The sequence below is a fragment of the Taudactylus pleione genome, unplaced genomic scaffold (genome assembly GCF_031769625.1).
Source record: "Taudactylus pleione unplaced genomic scaffold, aTauple2 ptg000637l, whole genome shotgun sequence".
Lineage (NCBI taxonomy): Eukaryota > Metazoa > Chordata > Amphibia > Anura > Myobatrachidae > Taudactylus > Taudactylus pleione.
This window is the reverse complement of record NW_028285039.1, coordinates 4,630,270-4,650,926: the sequence shown is the minus strand read 5'-3', so window position 1 is coordinate 4,650,926 and position 20,657 is coordinate 4,630,270. Positions and strand designations below refer to the sequence as shown.

Here is a 20,657-nt window from a genome sequence, read left to right as displayed (position 1 = left end):
ATGTGCAGTGTCAGTGTCTGTGTAATCTGCACTGAGTGTCTGTGTATGGGAGGGGAGGAGGGGGCAGTTCAAATTGGGAATACAACTATACTTACACAATACATTGTAAAAATGTAACTGTCCATGTGTGAGAGGCATGTGGGTGGTATGTACAGTATATATATATATATATATATATGTATGTATATATATATATTAGGGGTGTGCACCGGCCACTTTTCGTGTTTTGGTTTTGGATCTTTCTTCGTGTTTTGGATCTGGATTGGTTTTGCCAAAACCACCCTTCCGTGTTTTGGGTTCTGCGTTTTGTGTTTTGGATCTGTATTTTTTTTTAAAAAAGCATAAAAACAGCTAAAATCACAGAATTTGTGGGTTTTTCTGCTCCTATGCTATTATTAACCTCAATAACCTTCATTTCCACTCATTGCCAGTCTATTCTGAACACCTCACACCTCACAATATTGTTTTTATGGCCAAAAGGTTGCACCGAGGTAGCTGGATGACTATGCTAAGCGACACGAGTGGGCGGCACAAACATGTGGCCCATCTAGGAGTGACACTGCAGTGGCAGACAGGATGGCAGTTTGAAAAACTAGGCCCCAAACAGGACATACTGCAAAGAAAAAAAAGAGGTGCAAGATGGAATTGTCCTTGGGCCCTCCCACCCACCCTTATGTTGTATAAATAGGACATGCACACTTAACAAACCAATCATTTCAGCGCCAGGGTCTGCCACATGACTGTGGCTGAAATGATTGGTTCGTTTGGGCCCCCACAAAACAAGCTGGCAATTAATGTGTCCCTGCACAAACTGGTTCTACGGAGGCAAGATGTCGTCCTCATCCTCCTCATCCACCAATTCCTTGGATAAAACAGGAAAAGGGATTTAGGTGACCCTGGACTGCTTACGGTCTGAGCCAAAGTTTCTGAACTTGACAGTAACTTTTTATGAACGCGCTGCAGGTGCCGTATAAGGGTTAACGTCCCTACCCCTACTTATTTCACCTTTACATATGGTACATATGGCAAGACAGTTGTTGTCCGGATTTGGATAGAAATATTGCCAGACCAAAGAGGTGGAATGTTTGGTCTTCTGCCCAGGCATGACCGTGAAGGGCTTTTTCATCCCACGGACAACAACTGTCTCCCCCGGAGCCTGATTTAAACAAACCACATCACCATCAGAATCCTCCTCGCCAACTTCCTCCTCAGTGCCAGCTACACCAGTATCCTCATCCTGTTGTACTTCAACAGTGACATCTTCAATTTGCATATCAGCAAGTGGACTGTGGGTGCTCCTTTCAGCACTTGCAGGGGGCGTGCAAATGGTGGAAAGAGCCACCTCTTCCCGTCCAGTGCTGGGAAGGTCAGGCATCGCAACCGCCACCACACTTGGACTCTCCTTGGGGATTTGTGATATCTTCTTAGAACGCACAGTTCTTCGCTGTGCTTTTGCCAGCTTAACTCGTTTGATTTTTTTAGCGGGAGGAGGGCTTCCATCGTCATGTGAAGCTGAACCACTAGTCATTTATTTATTTATTAACAGTTTCTTATATAGCGCAGCATATTCCGTTGCGCTTTACAATTGGAAACATTGATAGAACAAAACAGGGTAATAACAGACAGACATAGAGGTAAGAGGGCCCTGCTTGCAAGCTTACAATCTATAGGTCATGAACATAGGGAAATACCTTAGCCGTTCCTTGCCACTCCGTGTCATAAATGGCTTATTGGCAAGTTTACGTTTCTCTTCAGATGATTTAAATGTTTTTTTCAAGGTCATTTTCCTGAATTTTGTCATTTGGGATTGTATGTGCCCTCTACTATGACATTGGGCATCGGCCTTGGCAGACGACGTTGATGGCATGTTATCGTCTATGTCATGACTAGTGGCAGCAGCTTCAGCACTAGGAGGAAGTGGTTCTTGATCTTTCCCTATTTTATTTTTATCGGAGAAAGTTTGGTCCTCCATTTATGTTATATTGATATATACGTGCTGCTAAGGCGCACACAAACACAGAAAATAATTTTTTATTTTTGTTGGAGACTAGTGCACTTTGTGGGTTACACCACCCTTTAAGAAATGAGCCAGCCGGCCCTTTACTTATGGGACACAGGCGCACGCTTGGCACTACTTTGTTGATGTACGTGCGGCTACTGCGCACACAATTCACAAACACAGAAAATATTTTTTTATTTGGTTTGGAGTGTACTTTGGGGGTTACAGCACCCTTTAACGGTCAAGCCAGCCGGCCCTTTACTTATGACACAGACGCACGCTTGGCACTACTTTGTTGATGCACGTGCGGCTACTGTGCACACAATTCACAAACACAGAAAATATTTTTTTATTTGGTTTGGAGTGTACTTTGGGGGTTACAGCACCCTTTAACGGTCAAGCCAGGCGGCCCTTTACTTATGACACAGGCGCACGCTTGGCACTACTTTGTTGATGCACGTGCGGCTACTGCGCACACAATTCACAATCACAGAAAATATTTTTTTATTTGGTTTGGACTGGAGTGTACTTTGGGGATTACAGCACCCTTTAACGGTCAAGCCAGGCGGCCCTTTACTTATGACACAGGCGCACGCTTGGCACTACTTTGTTGATGCACGTGCGGCTACTGCGCACACAATTCACAAACACAGAAAATATTTTTTTATTTGGTTTGGACTGGAGTGTACTTTGGGGGTTACAGCACCCTTTAACGGTCAAGCCAGGCGGCCCTTTACTTATGACACAGGCGCACGCTTGGCACTACTTTGTTGATGCACGTGCAGCTACTGCGCACACAATTCACAAACACAGAAAAACATTTTTTATTTGGTTTGGAGTGTACTTTGGGGGTTACAGCACCCTTTAACGGTCAAGCCAGCTGGCCCTTTACTTATGACACAGGCGCACGCTTGGCACTACTTTGTTGATGCACGTGCGGCTACTGCGCACACAATTCACAAACACAGAAAAAATATATTTTTTTTAACACTTGGGGGGAGCACCCCTGACGAACAGAGCACCCCCTGGACAACACTACAGCACCCCTTTAGGACTGGGACACTGCACAGGACTTTGGAGTGGACACAGCCCCTATGGACAACTGACTGCACAACACAGTCCAGCCAGCCCCTATGGACTTTGAAGTAGTGGACACAGCCCCTATTAACAACAGCAGCACAGCACAACACAGCCAGCCCCTATGGACTTTGAAGTAGGGGACACAGCCCCTATGGACAACAGCAGCACAGCACAGCACATTACTACTCTGCACTACACTACACTACACAGCCCAGCCAGCCCTAACTCCCACCCTCCCTCTTCACTGTCCACAGCCGAGTGAGAAAATGGCGCCGTCGCGGGTACCTTATATAGGATCCAAAACCCGCGAGACTCGGAAGGCAGGATGATGACGTTTTGCGATTTCAGAATCCGAGTCAGGCGGGAAAAGTCGAGCCTGACTCGGATCGGGGGGGTTCGGATTTCAGAAATCCGAACCCGCTCACCCCTAATATATATATATTATATATATATATAATTGTATACACATACATACATATGCAGAAACCCCCCCTTACAAATCCTGCGTTTGCCCCTGCTGTGCTGTTCCCCGACCCATCCCCCAGCCTCCGAGACCCGGGGCCAGATACAGGTGATGGCCGTTCATTGTGTATGAACGACTATCATCTGCAGATATATCTGTATAGTGAATACTCACCATAAGGGGTAAATTTACTAAATTGAGAGTTTTTAGAAGCGGAGATGATGCCCATAGCAACCAATCAGATTCTAGAAGGTGCTAGTTAAATGTTAAGTAGAATCTGATTGGTTGCTATGGGTAACATCTCCAATTATAAAAACTCTCACTTTAGTAAATATACCCCCTAGATTTGGGATGGGTGTGTCCAAACTGAAATCTAAAGTGCAGTGTAAAAATAAAGTGGAGAAGCATTTGTAAGCTACTGTACATGCACAACAGGGCCGGATTAAGACTTGTGGGGGCCCCGTGGCAACTAAGTTGTGGGGGCCCCCTACAATAAAAGTGACATCCTACGCCCCATTGCCCCCCCAATATGCGCCACAGTGCCCCCCTTGTATAATATACAGTGACCCACCCAGTGCCCCTGAGTACCTTGGGTTCCGGACCTACAGTATATTCAACTTCTGCTTGCACAGTGAGTGCACACAGCGCAGTGCAGTTCCCAGGTCCCCTCATCAACACTCAGCGTCATGTGACGCTGGTGAGGGGACTCAGGAGCCGCTGAGCGCTGTGTGCACTCACTGTGTGTGCATGCAGAACAGCTGCGCCATCCCCGGTCCGGGAACAGGTGCCTGTTTTTGACAATTAAAGGGGCACACCAACCCTGTGTGGGGCCCATGGGAGGTATGGCAGCGGCAGAAGCTCGTTCTGACTAAGTGCTGGGCAGATGCGGATCTCGTTCACATGACCGGCCTGGCCATCTGCTGCGCTGCCCGATCTGAGAGCTATGATCGTGGCAGCGCGCTGGGGAGAGAGCGGGTAGCTGCGCCGGATAGGTGGGAGCAGCAGCAGCGGGGACGGGGGGGACAGACAGGCAGAGCTCAGCCCTGGAATGCCCCTAGCATTCTGAGTCGCCCCTAGGCATTTGCTTGTAATGCCTATCCCTAGGGCCGGCTCTGCTTGTTTTTATTGTTTTGCTTCCAACTCAGAATCAGCTCCTTAAGCTGGGTACACACCTATCGAGTGATCTGCAGATATATCTGCAGATGACGGTTGTTCATACAAATCATCTGACAGTGGGTCCCGCTGGCCAACGGTTCGCGCCACGAACCCATCCCTGCGGCCTCCGCTGCAAGTGTATGGGCAGTCGGCAGATCATCCATACACACAGCACGATGGACAGATATATCTGCAGATACATCTGTCATCGGCTGTGCAGCACAGCCAATGCAATATGTCTGTGAACGACGTCGTTCACAGACATATCACTGGTACCCACTGGCCGATGGGCATACGATATATTGGCCAATCAATTGATCGGCCAATATATTTGCCAGTGTGTACCCAGCATTAATCTCTGACTATGAATGTATCAATTCCAAATAAATAACTAAAGCTGCATTGCCACCTAATATTTAACGTTGCCACTTTAAAATGGCTTTAAGTAGAAGGACCATTTACAAACCAGAATTCACCTTCTCCATGCAGTGTCACAGAGCCCCATTTTTAGGGACATAGCAGTTACACGAACTAAACCAAAAACTTGTACTGCAGATATTGGGGATCTGAAATATGTATTAATAATAATATGTATTAATAATAGGTGGTAATGCAGTGTCACAATATATAAATATTTAGCTCAACAAACATATACAGTGCATATGTTTCATACCGTAGTTTCATGACATTGGGCTCTATTTATTACAATCTGCATTTTTAATGTGGATGCGATAATTATTTTCATCTAAATTCACAAAGCAAAATGTACATTTTAGCTGGAATTTAGCATTATACTTTTGCTGGCACAAGGGCTTTGATAAAAGCATATTCCGGTGATGAGCTAGTAGCAGGGCGATAGCTTACACTGGGCCTAACTCAGCAGTGCACGCAATTATCGGGAGTCTGCACGTGCACAGGACCCATTCTGTGCATATGCAGAACGGGTCCTATGTGATCGCATGCATGTCCCCGTATGCCTCTGCCTGTGTGATAGGCAGAGGCGTTTACAGGGCGGTGTGGGAGCAGGTACTAATCTAAGCACTGCAGGAGTTCAAATGGATGATAAACTTATCTAGAAGTGGTTCCATTGATTCTTTCGGCTATTGGGGAGGGGGTTCAGGCTTGATTACTCATTGCGCTGGGGGTACATCATTAAGCCTAGACCCTGACAGCAAAATCACTGCAGTCAAATTCAAAATTCCATGTTCACCAAAAATGCTCTATCTTGCCAATCCTGGCACCCACCTACAGTCCCCTCTTTTAAATCCTGGCCAATGTGAAGTTATTCTCTGAACATGTACTGTATGATAATCCTACACTGTATAACTCATTAAGAAGTACAGGGATGGGGGAGTATCTCTTCTCTCTTTCAACATATGTGGCTCTTTGGTGGTCATTGTCTGGGGATCACATGTGATCATCATTCAATATCATGCAATACAAAAACACCAGTAGAGTTAGTAGATGGGGGGAGGAGTTAAAAATGCCCCCATCCTCCAAACATGGGGCAACCTTGTTTAAAAGTGTGGAGGCCCCTATTCAAACAATGTGTCCCTTAGTAGTTAATGTCTGGTGACCTTCAGACAATAACACCCTACACTACAGAAAGTCCAGAGATGGGGGATGCACAATCAGGGTTGGACTGGCCCACAGGGGTACAGGGGGAAATCCCCGGTGGGCCCCTACCACTGCATTCCCCGGTGGGCCCTTCATGCCCCAGTCCGACACTGTGCACAATCCCAGATCTCCTACATCCTGGCATCAATAAACTCAGGGTTTCCTTCATTTATTGCAGTAGGGTATCTACTTCTATAATTGGTATGCCTGTCTGGGCTATCCTATTATTCATACACATTTTACTTAAACTAGTAAAATAAATAAATCTATGCTTTATCATATTCAAGTGCACATTACTTACCAATCTTACGATTGGTAAGTAGGGACCGATGTTGTGTGATTGACGTCACAACTGGGTGGGCATTTATATGTGCCCGCCCAGTTCAGCTGTCAATCACCAGCAGCCTCTGCAGATATATCGGGCATCGGCGGTGCTGCACAGCTGATGTTATATGTCTGTGAACGACATCGTTCACAGACATATCGCTGGTACACACCCGTCGACACACCCACAATATATCGGCTGTTCAATTGAACGGCCGATATGTTGGCCAGTGTGTACCTAGCATAAGAAAAGAATAAACTGAGTATTAATGATAAATTACCTTGAACTACTGTATACGAAGCCTCAACAGAGGAAAGATTGGTTATGACTGTGACATCATCATCGCGGTTGGAATTTTCTATGTCAATAGTAATAGATTTTTCCATTTCTCTGTGGAGACTGGTTACAACTCCGGTTGGACGTGTTACGTTGGTCAAGCGGCCTTCGTTGTCGTAACTAAAGTGGAAACAGTTAAACAATATTACTTGAAAGGACAGCGGTAGAAACAATAAGATGATACATTCTCTAAGTAGCTTTCGCTAATTGAAGTGGATGAATTAGCATAGAAAAGGTCAGCATGATATTGTGTTAACGATACCCTACCTTTCGCATTAGAGGCAAACCAATGCATTTCTTTACACTATCTTCTGAATGCAAAACACATTGCTTAAGGCTATAGAAACACGTTACTATTTATTTATTAAAAGGCATACGACAAATACTAATTTGCATGTCATTATCCAGAATCCACAGCTGCTGTGAAAGTGATTGCTTGGTAATACTGGTTTGTGGACCTGAATGAGACATGTAAATGCAGTGTGTTTTATCTTTATAGAGGATATTCAGTAAATCATTAAAAAAAATAGAGGAACACCCATTGGTTCAGTGCAGTGAACACAATATTGGGGTTTTTACAACATGTGATAGAACACCAAACCTGTCTGGATGTAGCACTCTAGTGATAACCAACACATGCTGCCAGGAGCTAGAGTAAGATGTGCTAAATCTGCTTCTGTTACAAAGGGGGGAGATGTATCATCGTCAAAAATGCAGTAAAACCCCCGAAAATGCAGTTTTCGGGGGTTTTACCGCATTCCCCGTATGTATTAAGCAGCAGAATGCAGCACATTCTGCTGCTTCCCGTTGCTAGGTAATAGCAATAGAAGCCTATGGGCTTCTTAGCGCGACGCTCGGGGCTGGGAGGGATCCGTGGCCCGCGGCCTTCTGCAGATGCGCAGAAGGACTTCTGGGTGTTAAACCCGGAAGTCCCTCTGCCCGGCAGCATCGCAAAGGTCAGCTCTCATCAAGAGAGCTGCTCTTTGCGATATTCTTGGTACATACCACGGTAATTAACCACGGTATGTACGCGAAGTGGGGGGGATGTACCGCATCGGCGATGTCGCCAATGATACATCTCCCCCTTAATGTTATGGGCCTAGAGATGTACAGTAGCTGTTTGAGACAGAGAATATGTGACATACAAGTCTTTCGACTCTTTCGGCAGCTTGTTACTGTGTGGAGAGAATTTGAATAGAGATGTGTGCACTGGGGCTATGATATGGACAATATGTAGTTTTGGTGATTCTTGAAATTTAATCCTATGCTTCCACTACACCATCTACTGCGTTTTAAGGGTATGTAGTAAAAAAAAAATATCGACATTTACATTCTAATCATGTCGACATTTCATCAGTGTCTACATGATAAATGTCGACATGGCCAATGTCGATATTGCAAGCATGGCAACATGCTGCATGTGGACATTATGACCATGTCAACATACTCTTGTCGACAATACGAATGTTGTCATGATGAATATTGTCAAAATATATCACACCTACTTTTCTGAAGGAAATAAAAAGGAAGAATAAAGACGAGTTTTATGATTTTGATGGATTATTTAATAACGAGTGCTGATCATTTGTGGCAGTCACAAAACATGCTCTTTATATTATAAAATGGTCACAAGAAAGCTGTCTGTAATGTATTGTGGTCATGAGAATGCTCTCTGCATTGAATTGTGGTAATTGAGTGCACTGGGTGGCAGTAACGTGGATGCTGTCTATAGTTTATATTGTGCACAAGAATTATCTGTGTATTGTAAATCAGTAGAATGTTCTCAGTATTGTACTGTAACTTGCCACCGGGCGTCTGGGATGAATTTACGCGACTGACAAGGATGCTCTCTGTATTGTGTATATATATATATATCACTACCGTGTTTCCCCACATAATAAGACACTGTCTTATTTTTTTTTTTGTTCACAAAAACACCATAGGGCTTATTTTCGGGGTAGGTCTTATTTTAATTAACATTGACAGCAGTGCCCCTTATGCAGGCCCCCCTGTAGCAGTACCCCTTATGCAGGCCCCCTTGTAGAAGTGCCCCTTATGCAGGCCCCCCCCGTAGCAGTGCCCCTTATGCAGCCCCCCCCTGTAGCAGTGCCCCTTATGCAGGCCCCCTTGTAGAAGTGCCCCTTATGCAGGCCCCCTTGTAGAAGTGCCCCTTATGCAGGCCCCCCCCCTGAAGCAGTGTCCCTTATGCAGCCTCCCTTATTGCAGTGCAAGCCCCCCTGTAATTGATCCCCCACCCACCAGTACAGTACGGTACTTACCTGACTCACCGCCGTCCGGGATGTCCCTCTCACTTGCGCGCTGACTGGATCTAACATGATCCAGCAGGCGCGGCCGCACAGGATCCTCAGCGCGCGGGTGACGTCATGACGTCACCCGCGCACTGCATGACTGGGAACGCTGGCCTCTGAAGCGTTCCCAGCTCAAAATGATATTTTGGTAGGTCTTATTTTCGGGGTAGGGCTTATTTAGGACCCGGTTACAAAAGTAAGGGTAGGGCTTATTTTCGGAGAAACACGGTAATAGTGGCTACATTATTAAACAAAACAGTATAATAACAGCTTTGTATTGCAATACATTTTTCATGGCATATTCATGGGATTACTTTTTGTTTATTGCATTTTTTAATCAAGTAATCATATATATATATGATTATATATGAATTATATATATGATATAATTATGAGATAGCTCCCTATTTATAAATCTTATAATATATTAATCTGTTTATTAGTTGTATTATGTCTATATTTATTCTGTGTGTATTATCTTTTGTAACTATGTGTCACCTAAGCCCTTCTTTTAGCCTGTAATATTATAGATATGATTATTATAGAATTTTAACCTAGGCAAGATGGCCGCCACCATTTATAAATAGAGGCTATAAAAAAATGGCCGACGCTAGGAGAATTTTATGAAGTATACACAGGTAAGCTGGCGTATATGCTTTAGGATATTAGGAGAACAGAGGAATATGGGAGTGTTTGATTCCGCGTTCTCCATATGAACCTTATGGTTGTGTTCATTATTAACATAAAGAATTCTGTTTGAGATTTCTCATCATGCAATGCGTATAGACGCATGCGTAATACGCCAAGTGGATTGCCATTTGGACTCCAATCCCCATGAATCATAGCGAATGTTGGGACGCACTGAAGCGAGTGTTGCCAGAAGTATTCTTGGTTTTCTGAGGCTCTGGTACCCAACACACGCACAGTAGACAATACAGGACAAAGATATGACCTTCTTCCCAGGATTACTAGTGGGCATACATGCGCAGAAGCGCTTTGGATGCCATGTTGTTTATTTCAATTATCTGATCAATACAGGTATAGCAGAAGCAATGGGTGAAACTTAGATTTAATCCTCCTGAAGAAGTCTGGCCATTGGGCAAATTGAAGAAACGCCTTGAGGAGACCTAGTGACTGTGGGCATGATTCAGAGCCGCTCGCTCTGACAGAGCGCTCGCTCTGAATCAGGGCCGGCCTTTTTTTTTGTTTAGAACGGCCTCCTGGCCGCTCGCATAGCTGTGGGTGACCACTCACACCTATAGCGAGCGGCCAGGAAGATGGGCGCGATGGTCAAGACCATCGCGACCATCGGGCTTGCGACGATACCCTTGTGGGGTCTCGTTGCCGCAAGCCCCAGAGACATTTTGGCTCTAACAGCCGAAATCTCTCCCACTGACATCACTCGTGATGTCAATGGGGCCGCCTCCAAATGGAGGCATTCACATGGAAACGCCTCCATTTGGGCAGCCACTCCCCCAGCCCGCCCACCAAAGGGGGCGAGCTGTCACTCAACATCGACAGCTCGCCCCCTTTGTTGCGAGACCCGGAGCGACGGAGTGCCTGTCGCTGTCCGGGTCTCGAGCATGTGTACGACGGAGCCGGCTCCGTCGTGCGCATGCGCACTGGCCCACCATCGACTCGGTTGCGAGCGCACAGTGCTTGCGACCGGGTCTGAATCAGGCCCTGTGTTCCATCCTCTGCTATATGGTGACCTAAACCAGATAACCTACTTAAACTGTTCTTAGATGTATGTTTTAGATATTAAATTAAATGTGCGTTTTTACTATACAACTCATTGGTATCATCTATTCCTTGTGTCTTCTATAAAAACCTGCATGAGTGATATTGTGGACTTCAGGACAGAGACATATTCGTCCACTGGTATGAACAAATGCACTTTATAAATTATGGTTTTGGAATATGGTATGGGTACCTTATAGAGTAGTTTTTGCACATGCACAGTGCACTTTGTGAATTGCTTTGAGAAAACACATGTGCACTTTATTGGGAATACTTGAAAGCACTTTTTGGCACGTTTGTGTTCTGTAACACTGTTTCAGGAGTTTTTTTTTTATTTAAATAAAGTGTACAAAAATATGCTTTACTGATACACTGTTATGCTCCACTGACCATTGAGAAACATTGGAAAGAAAGAAGCAAAGGTGATTTTGCACATTTTTCGCTTTGACACACTAGAGGGCACTATTGTCTCATCCTTGTGGAACTCCCCTCTAGTGATGTATGGCAACACCACATATGTGAGGAAAAAAGAGGCGGCACTCCCAAATAGAATGGTGACAAAAGTTTAAATATACTAAAACATCAGTCCCTAGCATTTAGCCAAGGGGGGGTCTTAGGCTTAGGCATCCCCGGGGGGACTTAGGCATTGGCACCCCCCTGGGGAGGGTTAGGCTGGGGGAACGGGGGGTTAGGCACCCCCCCGGGAGGGTTAGGGTGTGGGGGAGGGGGGTTAGGTTTAATCACCCTGGAGGTCACTTAGGGTTAGGCACCACCCCATGAGTTTAGGGTTAGGGGGGAGAGGGGAGGGTTAGGTGACTTACCTGCTGCTGTCAGGATTTCCTCCTGTTGGGCTGACGCTGTCGGGATTTGAACCGCCGGCATTCAATCCGATTCCCTGAAGAGGGGTCAGAGGAGTATGTACACAGGGGCATATTTATAATGGGAGAAGGGTGTGCGGTGCGACCCCTGCACCTATATTTTCAGCCCTGCACAAAACACCGGAAAATGGCTGCTGCAGCCATTTTACTGGTGTTTTGCGCATGTGCAGTGAGGAAATCACTGGGAAAATTACATGCGCAGTAGACTCTGGGCACTAGTACCCAGTCTACTGCTGCTGCGGTCAGTCATCGGTCTGCTGCCGGCCGCCGGGAGAAGGGAGCGGGCCCCGGATAAGGAATGCACACGGACCCCCTCCTATCTTAATACGCCCCTGTATGTGCTGATCTCTTATTGGAGGAGCCCATCACATGCTCCTCTGACCATGGAGATCAGCAGCATTGCAGCCTCAGGGAGTGATGATTCATTATGAGGTTCTGCCGGCTGACTGAGGCTATGGCTTCTTGTGACTACAGTGTGTACAAATACAGCTCTCTGTTCATCTGACCACTGGCCCCAAACATACTTACCTACCTGTGTTTATCTCTCCCCGGGAGGAGCCCGGGAAAGAGAAGCAGGAGGGGGGGGGAGTTTCAGACTTTCACATCATTAAGCCCCGTCCCCTCGCTGTAAATTGCCGCGTTTGGCTCAAAATGAAATAGGCCGCAGGGCCAAATGATGTGATTAAAGAATAGCATCGTTAAGCCTCACCCCCTACACGGGGACCCACGATTGCCGCAAAAATTCTCTCCATTTTGCCTACTTCACTAGGAAGCGGGCTGGAATGAGGGAGAAATGCCTACTGCACCGTGGAGTGCGGGGAGGGGGGGGGGGGGTACCCGAAATATCGAGAGCCTCCGGCGAGTTCTGGGGGAGTAGGCATGCATGCAAAAAAACAAGTGTGAGCCTAATTCTCAGTCTCCATCTGTCAGAGACATTTATTACCCCCCTGTGAAAGCTGTGACTATGTAGACATGATGTGGTAAAAATGTTTGTGTAAACTAAAACTTTCTCATTTGATTTCCATGAAAAAAAAAAGTAATCTTTTTGAGAATCAGACAGAGGGTCTGATTCAGGGGTGGACATAGAAGCGCAGGCAGCAGCAAATGCAGCTACATACTCTGCAACTTTATGCAAATGCCACTACATACTCTGCGACTTTATGCAAATGCCACTACATACTCTGCGACTTTATGCAAATGCTGCTACATACTCTGCGACTTTATGCAAATGCCACTACATACTCTGCGACTTTATGCAAATGCCACTACATACTCTGCGACTTTATGCAAATGCCACTACATACTCTGCGACTTTATGCAAATGCAGCTACATACTCTGCGACTTTATGCAAATGCCACTACATACTCTGCGACTTTATGCAAATGCCACTACATACTCTGCAACTTTATGCAAATGCCACTACATACTCTGCGACTTTATGCAAATGCCACTACATACTCTGCGACTTTATGCAAATGCAGCTACATACTCTGCGACTTTATGCAAATGCCACTACATACTCTGCAACTTTATGCTAATGCCACTACATACTCTGCGACTTTATGCAAATGCAGCTACATACTCTGCAACTTTATGCTAATGCCACTACATACTCTGCAACTTTATGCAAATGCCACTACATACTCTGCGACTTTATGCAAATGCAGCTACATACTCTGCAACTTTATGCAAATGCAGCTACATACTCTGCGACTTTATGCAAACGCCACTACATACTCTGCGACTTTATGCAAATGCCACTACATACTCTGCGACATTATGCAAATACCACTACATACTCTGCAACTTTATGCAAATGCAGCTACTTACTCTGCGACTTTATGCAAATGCCACTACATACTCTGCGACATTATGCAAATACCACTACATACTCTGCAACTTTATGCAAATGCAGCTACTTACTCTGCGACTTTATGCAAATGCCACTACATACTCTGCGACTTTATGCAAATGCCACTACATACTCTGCGACTTTATGCAAATGCAACTACATACTCTGCGACATTATGCAAATACCACTACATACTCTGTGACTTTATGCAAATGCAGCTACATACTCTGTGACTTTATGCAAATGCAGCTACATACTCTGTGACTTTATGCAAATGCCACTACATACTCTGCGACTTTATGCAAATGCAGCTACATACTCTGCGACTTTATGCAAATGCAGCTACATACTCTGTGACTTTATGCAAATGCCACTACATACTCTGTGACTTTATGCAAATGCAGCTACATACTCTGTGACTTTATGCAAATGCCACTACATACTCTGCGACATTATGCAAATACCACTACATACTCTGTGACTTTATGCAAATGCAGCTACATACTCTGTGACTTTATGCAAATGCAGCTACATACTCTGTGACTTTATGCAAATGCCACTACATACTCTGCGACTTTATGCAAATGCAGCTACATACTCTGTGACTTTATGCAAATGCCACTACATACTCTGTGACTTTATGCAAATGCAGCTACATACTCTGTGACTTTATGCAAATGCCACTACATACTCTGTGACTTTATGCAAATGCCACTACATACTCTGTGACTTTATGCCAATGCAGCTACATACTCTGTGACTTTATGCAAATGCCACTACATACTCTGCGACTTTATGCAAATGCAGCTACATACTCTGTGACTTTATGCAAATGCCACTACATACTCTGTGACTTTATGCCAATGCAGCTACATACTCTGCAACTTTATGCAAATGCAGCTACATACTCTGCGACTTTATGCAAATGCCACTACATACTCTTTTCCCGCTGTACATCTGTGCCGCTGAATGTGCAAGGACCGAGACGCAGCATCCGTGCATGTAGTAATATCGATTGGTGAGTCCATCAGTCGCACCACAGAAACTTGCACCAGTCCTATAGCAGGTGCAGCGTCTCAGTCAGACCAAGGCCTCCTATTCCTGTGTCTGTGAACACACCCGCTTGCATTGACACTTCCATAATACACCCACTGAACATGCGTGAATTTCTAGCCACCGCCCAGGAACGCCCATAACTTTTCCACAACGTTCCTCATACCGTTCATCTCGATCACAACAGCGCCTTTGTGTGTACATTCTGTGTAATGCAGGTGCCATACAAGTTTTTATAAACTTTTGCGCATGCGCAGTGGCAAGAAAGTGCTCAACTACGTGAACATTGGCACTGCATGCGGATTGCGGGCGGCGCTGAATGAGGGTCTAAGTGCCATAAAATACTGAGGGGCCAGTGTTATGTTGGACACATTTTCCTCCAAATATTTGCTTTTTAAATTGCGAGTGCATAGATGTCTTTTTTTTACCATTAAAACCATTTTAGACGTATTAAGGTGTTATTCCTTCCTTTTGTACCTCAATGTGGAGAATTACTAAAGGGAAGGCATTTTGTTTGGGAAAATAAAAAGTCAAAGTGAGTGTTGGGATCTAGAACACAAATATTCCTGTTTTAATCCTCCAACCAAAACATTATTACACTATATGTTGTTTTATGTTTTTTTTGTTTCATATATGAATTTCAAATAAACCTTGTGATAGCCTTTAATTAGCAGGAGTGCCGTCAAGTGAGTTCTCTCTCTCTTTTTCAACTACATTGACCGTGAGAGGAGAAGGTGACCCTTTCTTACATAAACATTGATGGCACTATATATCCTAATTTATTGCGCTACAGTCTTTCCATCCTTATATCTTATAAGATATAAGGATGGAAAGACTCTTTTTAATATTCTAAATCATGCTCTGGATTGGGGCAATTATTCTCTTTACTTCTGTCCCTCTGATGGCTAGCTCCGCCCCCTCAATCAGCTGGCCACACCTCTTCAGCTTTGTGCCGTCTCCCTTCTGTGGGCCCCTACCGTTGTATTCTCAGTTTGGGCCCTTCATGCACCAGTCTGACACTACACATAGGTGTGTAGTTATGCCTGGAACCCATTGGAGATCTCTATGTAGGGCAGTCCAAGCGATCATCCATAGGCAAGATATACTGTGTACAGTTTTTGAACAAGCCTGAAATAGTGAATATGCTGCATATAAATAATATTTCATCTCAGTCAGTTATTATAATGTGAGATAGCAGGCCAGAATAAATATTAAAGTTTTATGTTACTGTTCTTACTTAAATAATCTACTAATTTAATAATACAATAACATGTTCCAGTGTATTTCCATGTTCTCATTGTTCTTATGGTACGGAGAAGTGCACTGCATTCATATGTCATTATGTCACGCACTCTGACAGAAAGTTCTAAACGCAATGGTACATTTGTTAATGGTATGATTTTCTAATTAATACACAGCCTTACAAGACATTAAACCTAATTATCCTCATCACAGACTCAACAAATTATCCATTGTATTCAACCACAGTGAAAGCCGTTTTGAAAGACACTGTATATTACAGTTTATTTTCACATGTCTATGTTGAGGGTGATATTCAGAAGCGAATGGTATCGATTTTTATTCTTCATTGCCACAGTAGATTTGCTTTCACATTGCATTGAAAGAGCAATGGCTCAATAAAATAGAGAAGACCATGCAGCAAGCTCAGACTTCACCACTAGATGTCACCCTAAGCAATGAAACGCAAGTACATGTGCTCTAGCAATACAAATATCCTGTTTTCTTTAACAAATAGCAACACAGATTCATTTTTCCCCCATTGTTATTTTTTTTTATTAACTGGCTGCAATTACATGACTGGCAACCTGTAAAATTATTAATTTTATAATTACAGTTCTTGCTGCAAACTTAAAAAAAATAACTTGTATAAGAAGATTTTATGGTATAAAAAAACAGTTTTAAGAAACAATAGAGGGAAAAACATGATGACAGTAGTGATTTTTGTGACTATTTGTGTATAGCTACTAATCAATACAATTGGCTTCAGGGAACAGCCTTAACGTAGTCACATCAAAACAGGGGGGACGAGGTCCCTCTGGCTGCACAACACATAGAAGTGCCGGGGATAGAGGTTCCTGTGGCTGCACAACACATAGAAGTGCGGGAGAGGTTCCTGTGGCTGCGCAGCACATAGAAGTGCGGGGGATAGAGGTTCCTGTGGCTGCGCAGCACATAGAAGTGCGGGGGATAGAGGTTCCTGTGGCTGCACAACACATAGAAGTGCGGGGGATAGAGGTTCCTGTGGCTGCACAACACATAGCAGTGCAAGGGATAGAGGTTCCTGTGGCTGCACAACACATAGAAGTGCGGGGGATAGAGGTTCCTGTGGCTGCACAACACATAGAAGTGCGGGGGATAGAGGTTCCTGTGGCTGCGCAGCACATAGAAGTGCGGGGGATAGAGGTTCCTGTGGCTGCACAGCACATAGAAGTGCGGGGGATAGAGGTTCCTGTGGCTGCACAACACATAGAAGTGCTGGGGATAGAGGTTCCTGTGGATGCACAACACATAGAAGTGCGGGGGATAGAGGTTCCTGTGGCTGCACAACACATAGAACTGCGGGGGATAGAGGTTCCTGTGGCTGCACAACACATAGAACTGCGGGGGATAGAGGTTCCTGTGGCTGCACAACACATAGAAGTGCGGGGGATAGAGGTTCCTGTGGCTGCACAACACACAGAAGTGCGGGGGATAGAGGTTCCTGTGGCTGCACAACACATAGAAGTGCGGGGGATAGAGGTTCCTGTGGCTGCACAACACACAGAAGTGCGGGGGATAGAGGTTCCTGTGGCTGCACAACACATAGAAGTGCGGAGGATAGAGGTTCCTGTGGCTGCACAACACATAGAAGTGCGGAGGATAGAGGTTCCTGTGGCTGCTCAACACATAGAAGTGCGGGGGGATAGAGGTTCCTGTGGCTGCACAACACACAGAAGTGCGGGGGGATAGAGGTTCCTGTGGCTGCACAACACATAGAAGTGCTGGGGATAGAGGTTCCTGTGGCTGCACAACACATAGAAGTGCTGGGGATAGAGGTTCCTGTGGCTGCACAACACATAGAAGTGCGGGGGATAGAGGTTCCTGTGGCTGCACAACACATAGAAGTGCTGGGGATAGAGGTTCCTGTGGCTGCACAACACATAGAAGTGCGGGGGATAGAGGTTCCTGTGGCTGCACAACACATAGAAGTGCGGGGGATAGAGGTTCCTGTGGCTGCACAACACACAGAAGTGCGGGGGATAGAGATTCCTGTGGCTGCACAACACATAGAAGTGCTGGGGATAGAGGTTCCTGTGGCTGCACAACACATAGAAGTGCTGGGGATAGAGGTTCCTGTGGCTGCACAACACATAGAAGTGCGGGGGATAGAGGTTCCTGTGGCTGCACAACACATAGAAGTGCGGGGGATATAGGTTCCTGTGGCTGCACAACACACAGAAGTGCGGGGGATAGAGGTTCCTGTGGCTGCACAACACAAAGAAGTGCGGGGGATAGAGGTTCCTGTGGCTGCACAACACATAGAAGTGCCGGGGATAGAGGTTCCTGTGGCTGCACAACACATAAAAGTGCGGGGGATAGAGGTTCCTGTGGCGGCACAACACATAGAAGTGCGGGGGATAGAGGTTCCTGTGGCTGCACAACACATAGAAGTGCGGGGGATAGAGGTTCTTGTGGCTGCACAACACATAGAATTGCGGGGGATAGAGGTTCCTGTGGCTGCACAGCACATAGAAGTGCGGGGGGATAGAGGTTCCTTTGGCCGCACAGCACATAGAATTGCGGGGGATAGAGGTTCCTGTGGCTGCACAACACATCGAAGTGCCGGGGATAGAGGTTCCTGTGGCTGCACAACACATAGAAGTGCGGGGGATAGAGGTTCCTGTGGCTGCACAGCACATAGAATTGCGGGGGATAGAGGTTCCTGTGGCTGCACAACACATCGAAGTGCGGGGGATATAGGTTCCTGTGGCTGCACAACACATAGAAGTGCAGGGGATAGAGGTTCCTGTGGCTGCACAACACATAGAAGTGCGGGGGATAGAGGTTCCTGTGGCTGCACAACACATAGAATTGCGGGGGATAGAGGTTCCTGTGGCTGCACAGCACATAGAAGTGCGGGGGGATAGAGGTTCCTGTGGCTGCACAGCACATAGAATTGCGGGGGATAGAGGTTCCTGTGGCTGCACAACACATCGAAGTGCGGGGGATATAGGTTCCTGTGGCTGCACAACACATAGAAGTGCGGGGGATAGAGGTTCCTGTGGCTGCACAGCACATAGAATTGCGGGGGATAGAGGTTCCTGTGGCTGCACAACACATCGAAGTGCGGGGGATATAGGTTCCTGTGGCTGCACAACACATAGAAGTGCAGGGGATAGAGGTTCCTGTGGCTGCACAACACATAGAAGTGCGGGGGATATAGGTTCCTGCCCTGTTTACACACAATCAGAGTGGCTGGGCAACATCTCCTGTTTCCTTCCCATGCACAGTAATGACTCCAATCCCACTGCTGGGTAATGGTATTTTGAAATGAATCCCTGTCTCCCTTCATATGTCAGAATTTGTATACACACTCTACATTACTGTTACTACTGACTAACATCACTGTTACTAATGTTCATTACTGCTCTTAATGCTCTTTGGCAATGCACATACATTCTAGTGAACGTCCTAAGCGCCCTAGTGCTTAGTGCCACATCATTATGGGGTCTATTTACTAAGCAGTGTTAGGAGACAAAGTGAAAGGAGGTAAGGTACCAGCCAATCAGCTCCTAACTGTCATTTTTCAAACACAGCCTGTGACATGGCAGTCAGGAGCTGATTGGCTGGTACTTGATCTCACTTTGTCTCCTAACACTGCTTAGTAAATAGACCCCTATAACAGTTGCATCTCTGTGCATTCTCTCAGACGGTTGAAGGTAAAATATTAATACATATAATATAGCATTTTTCTTGTTTACTATTTAGATAACTATTATATTTGGGCCGCTTGGGCTTGCAGGTTGCCTATCACTAAACTGAACAATTATATAACTAATCAGGACTCATACACATACATTAGCTGAGTTGTCCAACGTAACTAATAGCACAATAGAGGTAGGATGGAATTAATGCCACCAATATTAGCCGTTCACAAATTCTGAACATACTGAAGAGACTAGTCTGTACCGCAGCAAATGAACAGATACAATACAGCATTAAGCGGCATATTTATCAATACTGATAAATTGACCATGTCAATTATCATTCCTTATCGCTGCATATTGTGGAAATAAGGAATAACTTTCATAGCTTGATGGGACAGCAGTTCAGATAAGAGACTGCCTCGGCGAGGTGCATTGTAGTGAAGTGATAGCTATTGCTATCATTTCACTATATTTTCTATTTAAAAAATAGCCGTAGAGGAGGGGATCCCTCTCTTATCCTGCGAGAATGCGTCCATAGACACTAGGGGGTATATTTACTAAAGTGCGTGTTTATAGAAGTGGAAGTTTTGCCCCTAGCAACCACTCAAATTCTATTATTTTCTAGAAGGTGCTAGATAAACGATAAGTAGAATTTGATTCTATAAACCTGCACTTTAGTAAATTTTATATTCTGCAATGACTACTGGAAAATATCACTATATATCACATCATATTCATGCGATACAGTATATAGTAATGTTTTGTAGCCATTCAGAAAAACGTACCTGTCCAGCGATGTCCTCCGATAATCAGTTCCTCTGCGATCCTGGTGAATCTTATGGAGAATGAATTACCGCTATTCCAGTAAGTATGATGTTTGCAGTGCTCATGGGCTGGCATTTTCACGGGCGGCAAAGCGGA

General features: G+C 45.3%; 1 protein-coding gene across 3 annotated transcripts in view; it reads right to left on the bottom strand.

Moving 5' to 3' along the window:
• The window catches only part of TENM2 (teneurin transmembrane protein 2), a 2,186,131-nt gene that overhangs the window by 67,974 nt on the left and 2,097,500 nt on the right, over positions 1-20,657 (bottom strand). For all 3 annotated transcript variants that reach the window (XM_088454943.1, XM_088454942.1, XM_088454944.1), the window contains one exon: positions 6,920-7,095. In XM_088454943.1, the coding sequence (XP_088311069.1) occupies positions 6,920-7,095 (176 nt within the window). The remainder of the gene's footprint in view (positions 1-6,919; positions 7,096-20,657) is intronic.